At 43.0% G+C, this 21,236-nt stretch overlaps 2 protein-coding genes across 12 annotated transcripts in view; one reads left to right on the forward strand and one right to left on the reverse strand.

Annotated features, from left to right (window-relative positions):
* Nucleotides 1-3,058, forward strand: part of LOC133545580 (F-box-like/WD repeat-containing protein TBL1XR1) — a 110,915-nt gene extending 107,857 nt beyond the window's left edge. For all 10 annotated transcript variants that reach the window (XM_061891310.1, XM_061891309.1, XM_061891314.1 and 7 more), the window contains one exon: nt 1,195-3,058. In XM_061891310.1, the coding sequence (XP_061747294.1) occupies nt 1,195-1,221 (27 nt within the window). In that variant the 3' untranslated portion in view covers nt 1,222-3,058. The remainder of the gene's footprint in view (nt 1-1,194) is intronic.
* Nucleotides 1-21,236, reverse strand: part of LOC133545573 (zinc finger protein OZF-like) — a 538,609-nt gene that overhangs the window by 360,448 nt on the left and 156,925 nt on the right. The window lies entirely within an intron of this gene.

Raw genomic sequence — 21,236 nt, forward strand, 5'->3', positions numbered from 1 at the left:
AATAGCTGCGTTAGCATCTCCGGTAAAATGTGCGGACCAAACAATCAGGACTTTCGCATCTTGTGACACTGGAGCAACTTAAATCCATCGATTGGTAAGTGTTTTTTTCGCATTAAATGTGGGTGGAAGGAAACGTAATATAGTTGCAAATGCATCTGCAGGTTATCCATACATCTCTGTACCATGTCTGCTTTAGCACCGCCGGTAAATAGCATGTTAGCATCGATTAGCTGGCAGTCAACATCAACAAAACTCACCTTTGTGATTTAGTTGACTTTATAGTTGCAAATGCATCTGCAGGTTATCCATACATCTCTGTGCCATGTCTGCTTTAGCACCGCCGGTAAATAGCATGTTAGCGTCGATTAGCATAGCATGTTAGCATCGATTAGCTGGCAGTCACGCCGCAACCAAATATGTCTGATTAACACATAAGTCAACATCAACAAAACTCACCTTTGTGATTTCGTTGACTTTATCGTTGCAAATGCATCTGCAGGTTATCCATACATCTCTGTGCCATGTCTGTCATCGCTGGCAAAATGTGGAGACACTCTGGCACATTCAATGAGGGTCTGGCGGCAGACACTTTCGCATCTTCGGGCCAGTGGTGCAACTTGAATCCCTCCCTGTTAGTGTTGTTACACCCTCCGACAACACACCGACGAGGCATGATGTCTCCAAGGTTCCAAAAAATAGTCGAAAAAACGGAAAATAACAGAGCTGAGACCCGGTGTTTGTAATGTGTTGAAAATGAAAATGGCGGCTGTATTACTTTAGAGACGTCACGTTCTGACGTCATCACCACATGAGCTTATGATAAACAGAAAGGCGTTTAATTCCCCAAAATTCACCCATTTAGAGTTCGGAAATCGGTTAAAAAAATATATGGTCTTTTTTCTGCACCATCAAGGTATATATTGACGCTTACATAGGTCTGGTGATACTGTTCCCCTTTAACCCTTGTAGAATTAAGTCGACTCAAAGGTTAAGAAGACGACACTCCACTGGATTAAAAAAAACCTTTCAGAATAAAAGCACAGGATTATTTTATTTATTTATTTATTGACTGAAAATGTGAGCGGTCGAAACAGGAGCTAGCTCGAAGGCTACCATGTTTGCTGTGTTCCTAACTGCCAGGATGAGGTCAACTGCAACTTCCTGTTTCTGAAACCTCTCCTCGTTTGTGTCCAGGTTTGCGTATTAGACCTGAGGAAATGACAGTCGTACGGGGGAGCCATGGACCGACTACGAATGTGTACATAGCCAAAATGACTGACTGTCCCTGCCTGTCCACCACACTGCTGTAGTCCCGCCACACGCCATGGTCCGCCACGACCGAGCACCGCCCCGCCCCGCCCACACCTTCAAACACTCATCCACGGACCACCTGTTCCACCACGGCCGCTCGTCCGCCACCCGGGTGAGAGACTTTCTGTTCTGTCACATGCAAACCAAAACAGCAGAATTCCTCTCGTGCTCCTCTTTTTATCCTTTGTACCAGAATTCTAAAGATTTTTTTTTTGGTTCTCTGTTGGTGTGTGCATATTGCATATGTCAGCATTTGGTGTCCTGTGGACATTGTTTTGCAATTGGATTTTACTGTAAGTTTTATATCGTGCGCCGGGAGGGACACGGACGTTCAAACATGCAGATGTACAGCTTACAAGGTACAACGTTTTTTTCTTTTTAGACATGTTGCAATTTTTTTTTTTTTTTTTTCTGCCCTTGTAAACTGAATATAAACAGATAAATCAAAAGATGAAATGTGTTGTTTGCATCTTTTGCCCTGAAAAAAAAAATAATTTTCAGGTCTTAACAATCCTACAGTTTCAGTTAAAAAAAAAAAAAAAGGCTTGAGGAGATTTTGTGTGTTTGCGGAATCGTACGAGTGAGACGCTAACGTCACGTGACCTGTGTGTGTTGTAGTGGAGGACTGTGGCGCTGTGGTTTGAGACGAGAGCGGAAGGATGTGGCTTTTAAGGCCTTTAACATATTAACATCCTTTTTCCGGACTCAAGTCCCAGCTCAAAGTAATGCTGAGTGATAATCAGACTGAAGCTCATGTTTAATGAAGAAACATCAGGGCTTGTTTCACTTTCACATTCATGCAGGACGGGCTGTCCTTTTCCTTTATATCCCATTTTGTCCTATCTTTATATTTGACTGAAACCACAGTAAACTTTTCTATTTCATTGTGGTTTGACCACACACACTCTCTCTTTTCTTCTTCCTGCTTAATCTACGCCTAGAGTCCATTTTGACCAGATGTGTGATGTTTCCAAAATAAAATACCATCAAACAGTCATTGAAAAATCGCTGCCCTTAGAAAGGGTTTTGATTTCTTGCACTTTACAGTGAAACGGAGACACAGGGAGGTGTGTTTTCTTCAAGCTAACACATTTAATGTTTAAAAAAAAAACGGCCCTCGTTTAAAAAAAAAAAAAAAAAAAAGTGTTCCGGTTATATTCTAATCACATTTCGTTTGACTCCTGCCGCCGACATCTGCATTCCAAGTTTTCATCTCCAGTGCAAAGTTTAATCAGAATGTTACTGCTTTTCAAACTTTTATACTATTTTCAAGTTTGCTTTAAAGGTGACTGAACTGTACTTACTAGAAAATTTCAAAAAAGAGGTCCATGACTGTGAAATATGGTATTTTTCCACTTTTATTTCACACAACATCCAAGTGTTAGCTTTGTCTTTTTCCCCCCTTTTTCCTTATTGTTCCTACCGAAATGTGGATTCTTCTATCTTTGCTGTGCTGACAGCCCTTGGAAAGTTTTTGTATTCCTCCAAAACTTTTGTAATTCAGATTGATTTGTAGCTATACGTACTCAAAATGAACAAAAAAAAAAAAAAAACACTTAAAGATCAAATCTGGATGATTGATGTTTCACAGAAAATGTAAATACAAGTTTGCAAATCGTTTTGTTTTTCTTTATCATGTGATGTCTTTGCCCTCACTTGCGTTTTACTCTCACTCACGTTGTTGCAGTCTGACTGTTGGAATATCAGTCAGATTTCAAGGTCTAGAATAAAATCTATTTTGATAATATCACTTTGTGGGATTGTTTTATTTTGCACAGGCTCACTTATTAATTGGATAAATATTAAAAGAAGTACAAAACCAGTGAAGTTGACACGTGTAAATCATAAATAAAAACAGAATACAATGATTTGCTAATCCTTTTCAACCTATATTCAATTGAATTGACTGCAAAGACAAGATATTTAACATTTGAACTGACAAAGTTGAGGAATGCTCATCAAACACTTATTTGGAACATCCCACAGGTGAAGAGGCTAAATGGGAACTGGTGGGTAACATGATTGGAAATGCTCAACTGTTCACAAACAAGGATGAGGCGAGGGTCACCACCTTGTGAACAAATGCATGAGGAAATTGTTGAACAGTTTAAGAAAACACATTTCTCAACAAGCTATTGCAAAGAATTTAGGGATTTCACCATTTACCTAACATTATATCTTCAAAAGGTTCAGAGAATCTGGAGACATCACTGCACGTAAAATTGAATGCTCATGACCTTGGATCCCTCAAGCGGTACTGCATTAAAAACTGACCGTGTGTAAAGGATATCACCACATGGGTTCAGGAACACTTCAGAAAACCACTTTCAGTAACTACAGTTTGTCGCTACATCTGCAGTGCAGGTTAAAGCTCTACTATGCAAAGCGAAAGCCATTTATCAACAACACCCGGAAACACTGCCGGATTCGCTGGGCCCGGGCTCATTTAAGATGGACTGATGCAATGTGAAAAAGTATAAAATTATTAGCATCTTGAATCAAGAGAACTATGTCTCACCGCCCCTCTCTCACCGAGCTAGCTGTTAAGCTAGTCGTGGCTCAGAGCAACTATGCTCCGTTGGCGTCTGCTACTCTTCGCCTATTGCTCCGCAGACAGCAAGAACTCGATTCGGTGAAAAAAACAACCTAGCTCGCTGCAAAGCTAACGAAGCTAAGGGTGTGGTTGGTGGTCGAAAGCAACTATGCTCCGAAGGCAGCTGCTCCCTCACGCTGCGGCCACTTCTCCGAAGAAAGCAAGAACTCGACTCGATGAAGGAAACAATGTGAGTATGGCTCCTTGCTCTTCGTGCAACGTTCTCCTGGATAGGTTGGCCCTACTAGAGGACCGTGTCCGCCAGTTAGATCAGAGTAATTTCGTAACTTTAGATGCTGTGGACACATTTGCTTGCATTAGCTGTAGCGAGCTGACTTGCCCAGCTTGTAACAGACCTAAGCGGCCTATAAGCAACGGTGAAGTGGTTGAGACGCATAATAGATTTAGCACTTTAGCTAGTCCTACACCCCATTCTACCACTACAGTTTAGTCTTAGGGGACTCCATCACCCGGAACATACAGCTTAGCAAACCATCCACAGGGCCAGAGCCCCTGACATTGAAGCTAGTCTTAAGGAGCTGACTCGCAGCAGACCTATTAAACAAATATGACAGACGAATCGATTAACACCACTAGCTACGCGAACATAGTTGTACATGTCGGCTCCAATGACTCTAGCATGAGATAGTCAAGAGTTTACAAAGGTTTCTCATTGTCATCCCATTGGGTTGAGTTTTTTCTTGCCCTGTTGTGGGATCTGAGCCGAGGATGTGGTCGTGGCTTCTGCAGCCCTTTGAAACGCCCGTGATTTAGTGCTCTTTAAGTAAACATTCATTGATTGATTGATTGAAAGAGGAACATAGCTAGGATTTGTAATCTTGCTAGAAAACGGTCCCGGCATCGAGTTCTTGTCTCTGCCCCCGTCTGCGAGAGGCAATGGTGAGAGGTATATCAGATTAGTCTCGCTTAACAAGTGGCTGGCTAGTTTTTGTATAGAACGAGAACTAACGTTTATTGATAATTGACTCTCTTTGAGGGGGCAAACCAGGCTGGGTAGGGTGGAGGGTCGGTCACCACCCTAACCAGGAAAACCCCACCACTCTCTCCAGAAGTATAGATTACTGGTTAAGTCACACTTGACTAACTACGCTAGAGCAAGCTCTAACACAGGCAATTACAGTGTTTGTTAAACCAGGTGAGTCGTCAGTTAAGCTAGACCTAACTAGCTCCAGCCTGGAAAATTCCTCCACACATAGTAGTTCTCGTAGAATAATGCACAACTCACATAATGTTTTTATTCTATAGTGACTGCAAAAGGTGAACATGCATTCTACTTAGGTGGCAAATTGTGACGCGTTAAATCTATCGCAGCACCAAGCAAATAATTTCAAGATCCCCACCAACAACTCCTAGATGGGATCAACATTTTTAAAGGCACACTACACAAAATAAATGCAACATAATTAATATCAGTACTACGGATAACATTAACAAAAATTCCTCAAAACAGTCCATTGTCTATAATATGGACTTTTTAAACATTAAATCATTGTCTCCCAAAACATTATTAGTTACTAAGGTCATTAGGGACTCAGTGAAACCCTGGCTAAAACCAGATTAATTTTTCCCGCTTTTTAACGAGGCATCCCCTCCTAACGATACGAATGCACATATTGCCCCGTCCCCTTAAAAGGGGTGCAAGGGTCGTACTAATGTCCAATGAAAACATCTACAAAAGATTAGTCACATGTAATGTTTACAATGTTGGTGTAAATATAATGTATGTATATATTATTGATTATTTACAATCCGGCCCTGCGATTAGGTGGCGACTTGTCCAGGGTGTACCCCGCCTTCCGCCTGATTGTAGCTGAGATAGGCACCAGCAACCCACCGCGACCCCAAAGGGAATAAGCGGTAGGAAATGGATGGATATATATTTCTTATGTATTTTATGTCATTCTTTTGTTTTGTTTCCATGGCTCAAAATAAACCATTCATTCATTCAACCATAGCCCTAACCTAAGTAATGAATATAAAAAAATTGAGGTGCTTATGAGGTCTGTCACACCGCTACCTCTCTACCTATACCGCCCCCCTGGGCCCTATTCAGACTTTATCAGTGAATTTTCAGAGTTTGTCGCTGATCTAGTGACGCACGCAGATAATATACTTATAATGTGAGATTTTAGAATTCATGAGTACCCTGTCAGGCGCTCCGTGCGTGGTGCTCTAGTAATTGATAGCTGTGGTCTTACACAAATAATGGATGAACCCACACATTGCAACAGTAATACAATATACCTAGTCCTTGTGTGGGGTGTCACCACCTCCAAAGTTATGGTATTCCCGTATACTAAAGTATTGTCCGATCACTACCTTATAAAATTTTAAGTTCTGACTCATTGTCAACAAGCTAATAAAATCCACTGCTTTAGCAGCCGCAACATTAATGCTGCCACAATTACAACTCTTGGTGCCCTACTGCCTTTGGTAATGGTGCCATTCCCAAATGATGTGGGCTCTATCGATAAACTCATAACTTTATTGATGCCCTGCGCAACACCATTTATAGTGTAGCACCGCTAAAGCTAAATAAAGGCCTCTAAAAGGCGTACCCCCTGCTTCACAGAAGAAACCAGAGCTCTTTATCTAATCTAAAGTTGAGGTTTTCCATCAAGCATAGTTTAATAACTTATAAATGCACGTTTACCTTAGCTAAAACTAATTACTACTCCAATCTCATCCGCCTCAATAAAAGCAATCCTAAATATTTGTTCAGTACTGTAGTATCGCTAACCCAACACCCACTCGGCCAGTGACTTAATGAATTTCTTTAATAAGAAATTTGAACTCAATAGAAAGGGGATTCAAGTTAACGCATCCCAGCTCCAACTGGGTTCTATAAATTAAATATTCTTCTTGAAAATGGTCTTGCAAATATATGTGTTTTCTTGTCTAATCATAAAGTTAAACAGTTAAAGTACCACTGACAGTCACACACACACACTTGGTGTGGGGAGATTACCCTCTGCATTTGACCCAATCCTGGGATTCGGGGGTGAGCAGTGAGCAGCAGCGGTGGCCGCGCTCGGGAATCATTTTGGTGATTTGAAAGATGCAGACGAGGCGTGTTGGCTGAGTTTTTAAAGTTTACTCCACAGCGTGCTCGTCAACAACATCCCACTGACGGCAAGACTACATTCAACAACCTAAACGGAGCTATTGCACATGCTCTTCACTACTGTAGCATGCTGGGTAATGGAGTTCTTATGTTACCGAGTTAATAACATCACAATATATATCTGCCACTTAATGTTTTGTTTTCCTTCTTTGTGGGTCAACACTTCCTGCTTTTTGCCAAATTGAAACTTTTGATTGGATACTCACTCTAGTGCAGGGGTCACCAACGTGGTGCCCGCGGGCACCAGGTAGCCCGTAAGGACCAGATGAGTCGCCCGCTGGCCTGTTCTAAAAATAGCTCAAATAGCAGCACTTACCAGTGAGCTGCCTCTATTTTTTTAAATTGTATTTTTTTACTAGCAAGCCGGTCTCGCTTTGCGCGACATTTTTAATTCTAAGAGAGACAAAACTCAAATAAAATTTGAAAATCCAAGAAAATATTTTAAAAACTTGGTTTTCAGTTGTTTAAATAAATGCATTCATTTTTTTACTTTGCTTCTTATAACTTTCAGAAAGACAATTTTAGAGGAAAAAATACAAACTCAAAAAATTATTTTAGGATTTTTAAACACATATACCTTTTTACCTTTTGAATTCCTTCTTATTCTTTCCTGACAATTTAAATCAATGTTCAAGTAAATTTATTTTTTTATTGGAAAGAATAATAAATATATTTTAATTTAATTCTTCATTTTAGCTTCTGTTTTTTTTTGACAAAGAATATTAGTGAAATGTTTCTTCAAAATTATTATGATTAAAATTCAAAAACATTATTCTGGCAAATCTAGAAAATCTGCAAAATCAAATTTAAATCTTATTTCAAAATCTTTTGAATTTCTTTTAACATTTTTGTTCTGGAAAATCTAGAAGACATAACAATTTGTCTTTGTTAGAAATATAGCTTGGTCCAATTTGTTATATATTCTAACAAAGTGCAGATTGGATTTTTACCTATTTAAAACATGTCATCAAAAATATATATTTTTTTGTGAGAAATCATTAATTATTAATAATAACATAGAGTTTAAAGGTAAATTGAGCAAATTGGCTATTTCTGGCAATTTATTTAAGTGTGTATCAAACTGGTAGCCCTTCGCATTAATCCGTACCCAAGAAGTAGCTCTTGGTTTCAAAAAGGTTGGTGACCCCTGCTCTAGTGAGTATCCAATCACAGTCTGTCAACAACTTGTCTATCAACTGTATGTGGCTGTTCACTGACAGTGCACTAACGCCCGCATTGTAGATTCTGAAGGCCTCGGGCAGATTTGGTACAGCATGGCAACATAAACTAGCTGAATTCTGATTGGATAAAAAACTCTAACCGAAAAACAACAGCACTGGAAGAAGCATAATATGACATGAAGGGAATATGAATGCTTTTAGATATTTAGAGAAACAACATAATTGTTGGTCACAAAAAAAAAAATCATGAAATTTGGTTATTTTATTAATTCATTATCAGCAAATCTGCTGGGTCAAAAGTATACATACAGCAATGTTAATATTTGGTTACATGTCCATTGGCAAGTTTCACTGCAATAAGGTGATTTTAGTAGCCATTAACAAGCTTCTGGTTAAATTTTTGACCACTCCTCTTGAAAAAAAAAAAAAAATTTTGGTATCACATGGACAAAGATAAGGTCCATGTTGAGGAAATTTTTGAGTTGTGTGGCCACAATACCCAGTAATATGTATGGTGGAGAAAAGGTGAGGCTTTTAATCCCAGGAACAACACACCTACCGTCATGCATGGTGGTGGTAGAATTAAGCTTTGGGCCTGTTTTGCTGCCAATGAAACTGGTGCTTTACAGAGAGTAAATGGGACAATGAAAAAGGAGGATTACCTCCAAATTCTTTAAGACAACCTAAAATTTTTCGGGCAGTTGGTTGTTCCAACAGGACAAGGACCCCAAATACACATCAAAAGTGGTAAAGGAATGGCTAAATCAGGCTAGAATTAAAGGCCTACTGAAAGCCACTACTAGCCACCACGCAGTCTGATAGTTTATATATCAATGATGAAATATTAACATTGCAACACATGCCAATACGGCCGGTTTAGTTTACTAAATTACAATTTTAAATTTCCCGCCGAGTTTCTTGTTGAAAACTTCGCGGAATGATGACGTCCCAGCACCACACACGGCTAAAAGTCGTCTCTTTTCAGCGCATAATTACACAGTATTTTGGACATCTGTGTTGATTAATCTTTTGCAATTTCTTCAATTAATATTGGAGACTATAAAGAAGAACGCTGTTGGTGGATAGCAGCTGCCTTTAGCACCGAAACACTGCCTGTGTTTCTTTGTTGTGAAGCTTTAACCCAGAGGGGTCAAGCGAACATGTTTCTCTACGTCAACCAGCAAGTTTTTGGGTGGGAAAATTGTGATAAGAAGACTGCTCTTACCGGAGACTTCAGTGGATTGCGCGACCTCCTCCTGCAGCTCAAAAAGGCAGCTGTGATCTTGGCTCCTCGGCTTCTCTCAGAGACACTGGCGTTCACCGCAGTCAGGTATGACTTTACAATCTCACCAAAACACTATTAAAACAATAAGAAGATAAGGGATCTCTTCCAGAATTATCCTTGTAAATGTGTCTTAGTACATCTGAAACGGTCCCACTGCCGCCGCCTGGAGCCGTCGCCTTTTCTTATATTTCTTTTTTTTGTGCTTCACTCTAACTTTCCTCATCCTCCCTCAAATTAATGGAGAAATTGTCGCTTTCTTGGTCCGAATAGCTCTTGCTGCCGGAGGCTATGATTATAAACAATGTGAGGAGCCCTACACCGTGACGTCACACGCACACATCGTCCGCTACTTCCGGTAAAGGCAAGGCTTTTTTTATTAGCGACCAAAAGTTGCAAACTTTATCGTGGATGTTCTCTACTAAATCCTTTCCGCAAAAATATGGCAATATGGCGAAATGATCAAGTATGACACATAGAATGGACCTGCTATCCCCGTTTAAATAGGAAAATCTCATTTCAGTAGGCCTTTAAGGGTTTAAAATGGCCTTCCCAAAGTGTGGACAATGCTGAAGAAACAACTTCATGTCTGAAAACCTACAAATTTGGCCGAACTTTACCAATTTTGTCAAAAGGAGTGGTCAAAAACTCAACTACAAGCTTGTGGATGGCTACCAAATGTCAGAGTTGCCAATGACAGTTTGTTTGTGTTTTAGTTTCTCCTCTGTGTGTTTAGTATTTCCTGTCCTTAATTCCTGTCTAGTGCTCTTATTTTGGATCAGCTTCCTGTTTGTCTCCCTGTGTACTGTTTTCACTCAGCTGCGACCGATTGGCATCTGGTTACACCTGATGTCAATCAGCCCGCTCCTACTTTACCTGGTTTATTCCTCCAGTCAGCGCTGGATCATTGTATTGTATTGTCGTTAGCTCATGTCACTCTTGTGTCTTTGCTACCTGTCTTGTCTGGCATCATTTCAGCTATTACCTGTCGTGCTACATCTTGTCCTGGTCGTCGTAGCGGTAAGCTGTTTCTGTTAGCCATTAGCTATTTCCAGTTTTTCTCTTTGTCTTCCTCTAGCTTCCATGCTAAAGTTCCTTTTTGTTTTTGTAGATCCCAGTGCTAGCTCTCTTACTTTGTTATCCCGCCCACGTACGTGCTTTTTGTTTGTTCTTGTTCTATTATTTAAATTAAAATCATGTTTTCCCATTCTATGCCTGCCTTCTTCTCTGCATCATGGGGTTTGTCAACAAATACCTCTGACACCAAAAGCACCTTTTTGCAGTTAAACTTGCCAAGGGACTTGTAACCAGAGGTGGGTAGTAACGCGCTACATTTACTCCGTTACATCTACTTGAGTAACTTTTGGGATAAATTGTACTTCTAAGAGTAGTTTTTATGCAAAATACTTTTACTTTTACTTGAGTATATTTATAGAGAAGAAACGCTACTTTTACTCCGCTCCATTTATCTACAATCAGCTCGCTACTTCCTGCTTTTTTTTAATCGATCTATTAATGTTTGTTTTGGTTTTTCAAAGTAGGATCCACGCATGCCTGCGTTTCACCAATCACATGCAGTCACTGGTGACGTTGGACCAATCAAACAGAGCCAGGCGGTCACGTGACCGTCACACGTAGAACCCGACTTAAACGTGTTGACAAACTTATTGGGGTGTTACCATTTAGTGGTCAATTGTACGAAATATGTACTGTACTGTGCAATCTACTAATAAAAGTTTCAACCAATCAATCAAAAGTGTAAAGGAAAAAAGACACTTTTTATTTCAACCGTACTTCCCGTCAAAAGCCTAAAGACAGATCGCACAGTTCCTGTCTTCACAATAAAAGCGCCGCTTCATCGCGCCTGCGCTAACAAAATAAGAGTCTCCGAAAGCCAGCGCAAACAAGCTAGCAAGCTACGGAGTTTGCCGCCAATGTATTTCTTGTAAAGTGTATAAAAACGAATATTGAAGCTGGACAGATGAGATGCCAAAAACCAACGACTTTCATGTGGTATTAGACAGTAAAGAGGAACTTTTCTGTCTAATACGGCACAACGTGGACGTTATCAGTACTATACTGTCTGATTCCAATCAATGCAAGTCATCAGAATCAGGTAATACACTAATTTATATTCTTGTCTTCATGAAAGATAGGAATCTATATGTTAAACATGCATGTATATTTATTAAAACACCTTCAACATGTGAACAAAAACAGCAAAATAAATCAATATAAATTATGTACTGTATATATAAATGTATGTATATATATATACATATGCTATGTGTGTGTGTATGTATATATGAGGTAGATCACCTCGACTTGGTCATTTATTAAGTAATTGATTAACGTTGAAAAACTTATTGGGGTGTTACCATTTAGTGGTCAATTGTAGGGAATATGTACTGTACTGTGCAATCTACTAATACAAGTTTCAATCAATCTATCAATCAATGCCTACTGAGCCTATGGTGCTGTTAAGTTATTGTGGCTCAATGTGCCTTAATTTTTTTAATTTTAATGTATTATTTAATATATATTATTGTTTTAGTTGCTTAAGAGATATTCCTGGCTCTGAATTTGCTCCTTGCTATTTTTATGTTTTTGTGCATTATTTGTTGCCGTAATCATTAAACAAACAGGTTACTCATCAGTTACTCAGTACTTGAGTAGTTTTTTCACAACATACTTTTTACTTTTACTCAAGTAAATATTTGGGTGACTACTCCTTACTTTTACTTGAGTAATAAATCTCTAAAGTAACAGTACTCTTACTTGAGTACAATTTCTGGCTACTCTACCCACCTCTGCTTGTAAGCAAATATTAACATTGCTGTATGTATACTTTTGACCCAGCAGATGTGCTCACATTTTCAGTAGACCCATAATACATTCATAAAAGAACCAAACTTCTTGAATGTTTTTTTGAGACCAACAAGTATGTCGATTACAAAAAAAAAAGTCGTAGAAATTTTTGGTGAACTCAAGACAACCATGACATTATGTTCTTTACAAGTGTATGTAAACTTTTGACCACGACTGTATGTGTGTATATATATACTGTATGTATATTTGTATATGTATAAATGTGTTTGTCCATCCATCCATCCATCATCTTCCGCTTATCCGAGGTCGGGTCGCGGGGGCAACAGCCTAAGCAGGGAAGCCCAGACTTCCCTCTCCCCAGCCACTTCGTCTAGCTCTTCCCGGGGGATCCCGAGGCGTTCCCAGGCCAGCCGGGAGACATAGTCTTCCCAACGTGTCCTGGGTCTTCCCCGTGGCCTCCTACCGGTTGGACGTGCCCTAAACTCCTCCCTAGGGAGGCGTTCGGGTGGCATCCTGACCAGATGCCCGAACCACCTCATCTGGCTCCTCTCGATGTGAAGGAGCAGCGGCTTTACTTTGAGTCCCTCCCGGATGGCAGAGCTTCTCACCCTATCTCTAAGGGAGAGCCCCGCCACACGGCGGAGGAAACTCATTTCGGCCGCTTGTACCCGTGATCTTATCCTTTCGGTCATGACCCAAAGCTCATGACCATAGGTGAGGATGGGAACGTAGATCGACCGGTAAATTGAGAGCTTTGCCTTCCGGCTCAGCTCCTTCTTCACCACAACGGATCGGTACAACGTCCGCATTACTGAAGACGCCGCACCGATCCGCCTGTCGATCTCACGATCCACTCTTCCCCCACTCGTGAACAAGACTCCTAGGTACTTGAACTCCTCCACTTGGGGCAGGGTCTCCTCCCCAACCCGGAGATGGCACTCCACCCTTTTCCGGGCGAGAACCATGGACTCGGACTTGGAGGTGCTGATTCTCATTCCGGTCGCTTCACACTCGGCTGCGAACCGATCCAGCGAGAGCTGAAGATCCCGGTCAGATGAAGCCATCAGGACCACATCATCTGCAAAAAGCAGAGACCTAATCCTGCGGTTACCAAACTGGAACCCCTCAACGCCTTGACTGCGCCTAGAAATTCTGTCCATAAAGGTTATGAACAGAATCGGTGACAAAGGACAGCCTTGGCGGAGTCCAACCCTCACTGGAAATGTGTTCGACTTACTGCCGGCAATGCGAACCAAGCTCTGACACTGATCATACAGGGAGTGGACCGCCACAATAAGACAGTCCGATACCCCATACTCTCTGAGCACTCCCCACAGGACTTCCCGAGGGACACGGTCGAATGCCTTCTCCAAGTCCACAAAGCACATATAGACTGGTTGGGCAAACTCCCATGCACCCTCAAGAACCCTGCCGAGAGTATAGAGCTGGTCCACAGTTCCACGACCAGGACGAAAACCACACTGCTCCTCCTGAATCCGAGGTTCGACTATCCGACGTAGCCTCCTCTCCAGTACACCTGAATAAACCTTACCGGGAAGGCTGAGGAGTGTGATCCCACGATAGTTGGAACACACCCTCCGGTCCCCCTTCTTAAAGAGAGGAACCACCACCCCGGTCTGCCAATCCAGAGGTACCGCCCCCGATGTCCACGCGATGCTGCAAAGTCTTGTCAACCAAGACAGCCCCACAGCATCCAGAGCCCCAAGGAACTCCGGGCGGATCTCGTCCACCCCTGGGGCCTTGCCACCGAGGAGCCCCTTAACTACCTCAGCGACCTCAGCCCCAGAAACAGGAGAGTCCACCACTGATTCCCCAGGCACTGCTTCCTCATAGGAAGACGTGTTGGTGGGATTGAGGAGGTCTTCGAAGTATTCCTTCCACCTGTCCACAACATTCGCAGTCGAGGTCAGCAGAACACCATCCGCACCATACACGGTGTTGATAGTGCACTGCTTCCCCTTCCTGAGGCGGCGGACGGTGGTCCAGAATCGCTTCGAAGCCGTCCGGAAGTCGTTTTCCATGGCTTCCCCGAACTCTTCCCATGTCCGAGTTTTTGCCTCCGCGACCGCTGAAGCTGCACACCGCTTGGCCTGTCGGTACCTGTCCACTGCCTCCGGAGTCCTATGAGCCAAAAGGACCCGATAGGACTCCTTCTTCAGCTTGACGGCATCCCTCACCGCTGGTGTCCACCAAGGGGTTTTAGGATTGCCGCCCCGACAGGCACCAACTACCTTGCGGCCACAGCTCCGATCTGCCGCCTCGACAATAGAGGTGCGGAACATGGTCCACTCGGACTCAATGTCCATCACCTCCCTCGTGACATGTTCAAAGTTCTTCCGGAGGTGGGAATTGAAACTTTGTCTGACAGGAGACTCTGCCAGACGTTCCCAGCAGACCCTCACAATGCGTTTGGGCCTCCCAGGTCTGTCCGGCATCCTCCCCCACCATCGCAGCCAACTCACCACCAGGTGGTGATCGGTAGAAAGCTCCGCCCCTCTCTTCACCCGAGTGTCCAAAACATAAGGCCGCAAATCCGATGACACAACTACAAAGTCGATCATGGAACTGCGGCCTAGGGTGTCCTGGTGCCAAGTGCACATATGGACACCCTTATGTTTGAACATGGTGTTTGTTATCGACAAACTGTGACGAGCACAAAAGTCCAATAACAAAACACCACTCGGGTTCAGATCCGGGCGGCCATTCTTCCCAATCACGCCTCTCCAGGTTTCACTGTCGTTGCCAACGTGAGCGTTGAAGTCTCCCAGTAGGACAAGGGAATCACCCGGGGGAGCACTTTCCAGTACTCCCTCGAGTGTTCCCAAAAAGGGTGGGTACTCTGAACTGCTGTTTGGTGCATAAGCACAAACAACAGTCAGGACCCGTCCCCCCACCCGAAGGCGGAGGGAGGCTACCCTTTCGTCCACCGGGTTGAACTCCAACGTACAGGCTTTGAGCCGGGGGGAAACAAGAATTGCCACCCCAGCCCGTCGCCTCTCACTGCCGGCAACGCCAGAGTGGAAGAGGGTCCAATCCCTCTCGAGAGAAGTGGTTCCAGAGCCCTTGCTGTGCGTCGAAGTGAGTCCGACTATATCCAGCCGGAATTTCTCGACTTCGCGCACTAGCTCAGGCTCTTTCCCCCCCAGTGACGTGACGTTCCACGTCCCAAGAGCTAGCTTCTGTAGCCGAGGATCGGACCGCCAAGTGCCCTGCCTTCGGCTGTCGCCCAGCTCACAATGCACCCGACCTCTATGGCCCCTGCTATGGGTGGTGAGCCCATTGGAGGGGTGACCCACGTTGCCTCTTCGGGCTGTGCCCGGCCGGGCCCCATGGGAACAGGCCCGGCCACCAGGCGCTCGCCATCGTGCCCCACCTCCGGGCCTGGCTCCAGAGGGGGGCCCCGGTGACCCGCGTCCGGGCGAGGGAAATCTGGGTCCATGATGTTTCTTCTTCATAAAGGTCTTCGAGCTGCTCTTTGTCTGATCCCTCACCTAGAACCTGTTTGCCTTGGGAGACCCTACCAGGGGGCTTTATGCCCCCGGACAACATAGCTCCTAGGATCATTGGGACACGCAAACTCCTCTACCACGATAAGGTTGCAGCTCAGAGAGGAGTTTGTGTATATATATATATATATATGTATACATGTATAATTATATGTATATACAAATATAAACTTAAATATGCGTATATGTATGTAAATATGTATATATAGTAATGTATGTCTTAAGTGGATTATCCGGAGAATAGTGCTCGATACCGTGGTAGAGCGCAATATGTATGTGTGGGAAAAATCACAAGACTACTTCATCTCTACAGAACTGTTTCATGAGGGGTTCCCTCAATTGTCAGAATATTGAAAAAAATCTCCTGATGATTGCGGGAACCCCTCATGAAACAGTTCTGTAGAGATGAAGTAGTCTTGTGATTTTTCCCCTCATATACAAATATAGTAATGTGTATATATATTTATACATAGTATGCATGGTTTTATGTTTGTATATGGACCAGAGTGGCTCAGTTAGTAGAGCGGCCGTGCCAGCAACCTGAGAGTTCCTGGTTTCGAGCACCGTCTTCTGCGTCTTAGTCACATCCGTTGTGCTCTTGAGCAAGACACTTCACTCTTGCCCCGGGAGCGTTGTGGTTAGGTCACTACTTGCACACACTGTTTGGATCTTGGTAAATCTTTGTTGGCTGGCAAAAAAAAAACACGTATTTTAAAAAATGTATTTTATACAATGTGTTCGACTTACTGCCGGCAATGCGGACCAAGCTCTGGAATTGATCATACAGGGAGCGGACCGCCACAATAAGACAGTCCGATACCCCATACTCTCTGAGCACTCCCCACAGGACTTCCCGAGGGACACGGTCGAATGCCTTCTCCAAGTCCACAAAGCACATGAAGACTGGTTGGGCAAACTCCCATGCACCCTCAAGAACCCTGCCGAGAGTATAGAGCTGGTCCACAGTTCCACGACCAGGACGACGAGGACAAGGCTGTCCTTTGTCACCGATTCTGTTCATAACTTTTATGGACAGAATTTCTAGGCGCAGTCAAGGCGTTGAGGGGTTCCGGTTTGGTGACCGCAGGATTAGGTCTCTGCTTTTTGCAGATGATGTGGTCCTGATGGCTTCATCTGACCGGGATCTTCAGCTCTCACTGGATCGGTTCGCAGCCGAGTGTGAAGCGACCGGAATGAGAATCAGCACCTCCAAGTCCGAGTCCATGGTTCTCGCCCGGAAAAGGGTGGAATGCCATCTCCGGGTTGGGGAGGAGACCCTGCCCCAAGTGGACGAGTTCAAGTACCTATGAGTCTTGTTCACGAGTGAGGGAAGAGTGGATCGTGAGATCGACAGGCGGATCGGTGCGGCGTCTTCAGTAATGCGGACGTTGTACCGATCCGCTGTGGTGAAGAAGGAGCTGAGCCGGAAGGCAAAGCTCTCAATTTACCGGTCGATCTACGTTCCCATCCTCACCTATGGTCATGAGCTTTGGGTCATGACCGAAAGGATAAGATCACGGGTACAAGCGGCCGAAATCAGTTTCCTCCGCCGGGTGGCGGGGCTCTCCCTTAGAGATAGGGTGAGAAGCTCTGCCATCCGGGAGGAACTCAAAGTAAAGCCGCTGCTCCTCCACATCGAGAGGAGCCAGATGAGGGGGTTCGGGCATCTGGTCAGGATGCCACCCGAACGCCTCCCTAGGGAGGTGTTTAGGGCACGTCCAACCGGTAGGATGCCACGGGGAAGACCCAGGACACGTTGGGAAGACTATGTCTCCCGGCTGGCCTGGGAACGCCTCGGGATCCCCCGGGAAGAGCTAGACGAAGTGGCTGGGGAGAGGGAAGTCTGGGTTTCCCTGCTTAGGCTGTTGCCCCCGCGACCCGACCTCGGATAAGCGGAAGATGATGGATGGATGGATGGTATTTTATACATCTTACTTCCAAAAACCACAGAATGTCAATCTAAAACAGTGGCGTCGAACTCAAATACAGAGTGGGACAAAATTTTAAACTGAACAAAGCCGCGGGCCGAGGTTCAACAAATGAACCTTTTAAAAGGGACAACTTTTGCATTGAATATTGAACAAGCAAGGCTTACATAACTTTATAGTCACATGCAAAATCCAGGTTCAAATAATAATAATAATAATATCAATAATTATTGCTCAGTTTGCTACACTGATTTGCTTTAACACTGAATATGGAACAAGCAACGCTTATATAACTTAATAGTGCAAAATCAACGTTCAAAAAACAAACTAAAAAAAAACATTAAAGGCATATTAAGTAGAGTGGCCGTGTCAGCAACTTGAGGGTTGCAGGTTCGATTCCCGCTTGTGCCATCCTAGTCACTGCCGTTGTGTCCTTGGGCAAGACACTTTACCCACCCGCTCCCAGTGCCACCCACACTGGTTTAAATGTAACTTGGATATTGGGTTCCACTATGTAAAGCGCTTTGAGTCACTTGAGAAAAGCGCTATATAAATATAATTCAATTCAATTCAAAAATTAAATACAATTTGAATAAAAAATTAAATGCCTCTTTTCTATTTGCAGCCTTCTGAGGTCAAAATCAACATGACATTTTTCCACAGGCTAATATATTTTGAAAATAAATGGGGAGGGCGGGGGGGGGGGGTTTATATTGTAGCAAGGGGTTCTGGGTATTTGTTCTGTTGTGTTTATGTTGTGTTACGGTGCGGATGTCTGTCATTCTTTTTTGCTGTGGGTTCACAGTGTGGCGCATATTTGTAACAGTGCTAAAGTTGTTTATACGGCCACCCTCAGTGTGACCTGTATGGCTGTTGACCAAGTATGCCTTGCATTCACATACCTGTGTGTAGAAGCCGCATATATTGTGTGACTGGGCCGGCACGCTGTTTGTATGGAGGGAAAACGGAAGTGACAACGGGTTGTAGAGGGCGCTAAAGGCGGTGCCTTTAAGGCACGCCCCCAATATTGTTGTCCGGGTGGTAATCGGGAGAATATTTTTCGGGAGGGACAGTGAAATTCAGGACGGTTGGCAAGTATGAGTATCAGCGGTGAATTCTGTATAATACTGGGGGGCCAGCTCTAATGTTAATTTGATATTGCCACAAGGGCCAAATGAAATTACACGGCGGGCCAGAGTTTGACACCCATGATCTAAAACGGGGGTAGGGAACCTATGGCTCGCGAGCCAGATGTGGCTCTTTTAATGACCGCATCTGGCTCTCGGATAAATCTGAGCTGACATTGCTTAACACAAGTGTAATTAATAATTCCACTTGTCATTACAGTGTTAAAAATAATGTTCAAAATATAAAACATTCTCATGCATTTTTAATCCATCCATCCGTTTTTTTACCACACCTGTTCAAGAAGTTGCGTTAATGGTAAGAAGTTATTTATTTATTATTGGTTAGTGTGGGGCTTGCCCTCCTGGGGGTTCTTCAGACAATATTGTTTTATTTTTCAATAAGTCTCTCAGTTGCTTTCCAGCATTTGTATTTTTCTCTTTCGTTCTCGCCCGCGCTCTGGCTCCAGCCCCAACCCCGTCTCTCCTCCTGGCTGCTGCTAATAACAGAGCGACAGGTGATTTGATAACAAGGCCAAGGTGGGCCATCTACGCACCTGGCGCTGATTTCGAGGCCGGTCCTGGCACACCCCAGTTTGCTGCAGGCCCGCAGGCCACGCCCCCTCCACAGTTATCTTAAGAATAACAATGTTATTACAAAGAATAAGAGACCTATTATACTCTAGAAACGTCGGTCTTACTTAAAAATGCACGTGTTTAGTTGTGTTCAGTGTTAAAAAAAAATATTATATGGCTCTTACGGAAATACATTTTAAAATATTTGTCTTTTTGGCTCTCTCAGCCAAGAAGGTTCCCGACCCCTGGTTTAAAAGAAAAAATAGACCGACCCCCAACTCCAATCAAATCCCAGCTTTACAACACGTAGGATGGAAAATGTACAAAGTTTTTGTAAAGACATGCAAATACAAAATAATATGAAATTAATATCGGCGCCAGCGACCCCAAAAGGGAATAAGCGGTAGGAAATGGATGGATGGATGCATAACCAACCATGAACTTAAGCAAGTTGAAAAACTTATTTGGGTGTTACCATTTAGTGGTCAATTGTAGGGAATATGTACTGTATTGTGCAATCTACTAATATAAGTTTTAATCAATCAAAGTATCAATAACATAATAATAATAATATAATATCAACAATTGTTGTTTATGGATTTTAATGCAAAAATGGAGTCGTTAAAAAATATATATTTTAAACTGTATATTGAGCTATTATATATCAGTGGTTCTCAAATGAGGGTACTTGAAGGTATGCCAAAGGGCACGGGAGATTTTTAAAAAATATTCTAAAAATAGCAGCAATTTAAAAATCCTTCATAAATATATTTATTGAATAATATGTCAACAAAATATGAATGTAAGTTAATAAACTGTGAAAAGAAATGCAATAATGCAATATTCAGTGTTGACAGCTAGATTTTTTTTGTGGACACGTTCCATAAATATTTCTTTTTTTTGTGAAGAAATGTTTGGAATTAATTTCATGAATCCAGATGGATCTCTATTACAATCCCCAAAGAGGGCACTTTAAGTTGATGATTACTTCTATGTGTAGAAATCTTTATTTATAATTGAATCACTTGTATATTTTTCAACAAGTTTTTAGTTATTCGTATGTCTTTTTTTCCCCCCAAATAGTTCAAGAAAGACCACTACAAATGAGCAATATTTTGCACTGTTATACAATTTAATAAATCAGAAACAGATGACATAGGGCTGTATTTTACTTCTTTATCTCTTTTTTTCAACCAAAAATGATTTACTCTGATTAGGGGGTACTTGAATTAAAATAATGTTCACAGGGGCTACATCACTGAAAAAAGGTTGAGTGATAGCAAAACATTAGGTCACGTGTTCTTCATGAAGACGTTAAAGGCAGCCTTTCTCCCCTGCCACGCCCACAGCGTTTGTGACACGCCCACAGAATGTGTGAGCGTGTTTTTGTGTGTGTGTGACACGCCCACCGTTTTTGTCACACGCCCACAGTAATTATAAGAGTGTGGGCGTGTTATGCCCCCAGCTTTTTTTTTAAAACGCCCACAGCTTTTGTGACACGCCCACAGTATATGTGAGAGTGTTTGTGTGTGTGTGACACGCCCACATATTTTGTGACACGCCCACAGTAGATTTTAGAGTTTGTGTGTATGAACGCCCACAGTTTTTGTGACACGCCTACACTTTTTACATTTACTGTGGGCGTGTCACAAAAACCGTGGGCGTTCACACACACAAACTCTGATATATACTGTGGGCGTGTCACAAAAAATATGGGCGTGTCACACACACAAACACTCT

This window comes from Nerophis ophidion, linkage group LG28, assembly GCF_033978795.1.
Source record: "Nerophis ophidion isolate RoL-2023_Sa linkage group LG28, RoL_Noph_v1.0, whole genome shotgun sequence".
Lineage (NCBI taxonomy): Eukaryota > Metazoa > Chordata > Actinopteri > Syngnathiformes > Syngnathidae > Nerophis > Nerophis ophidion.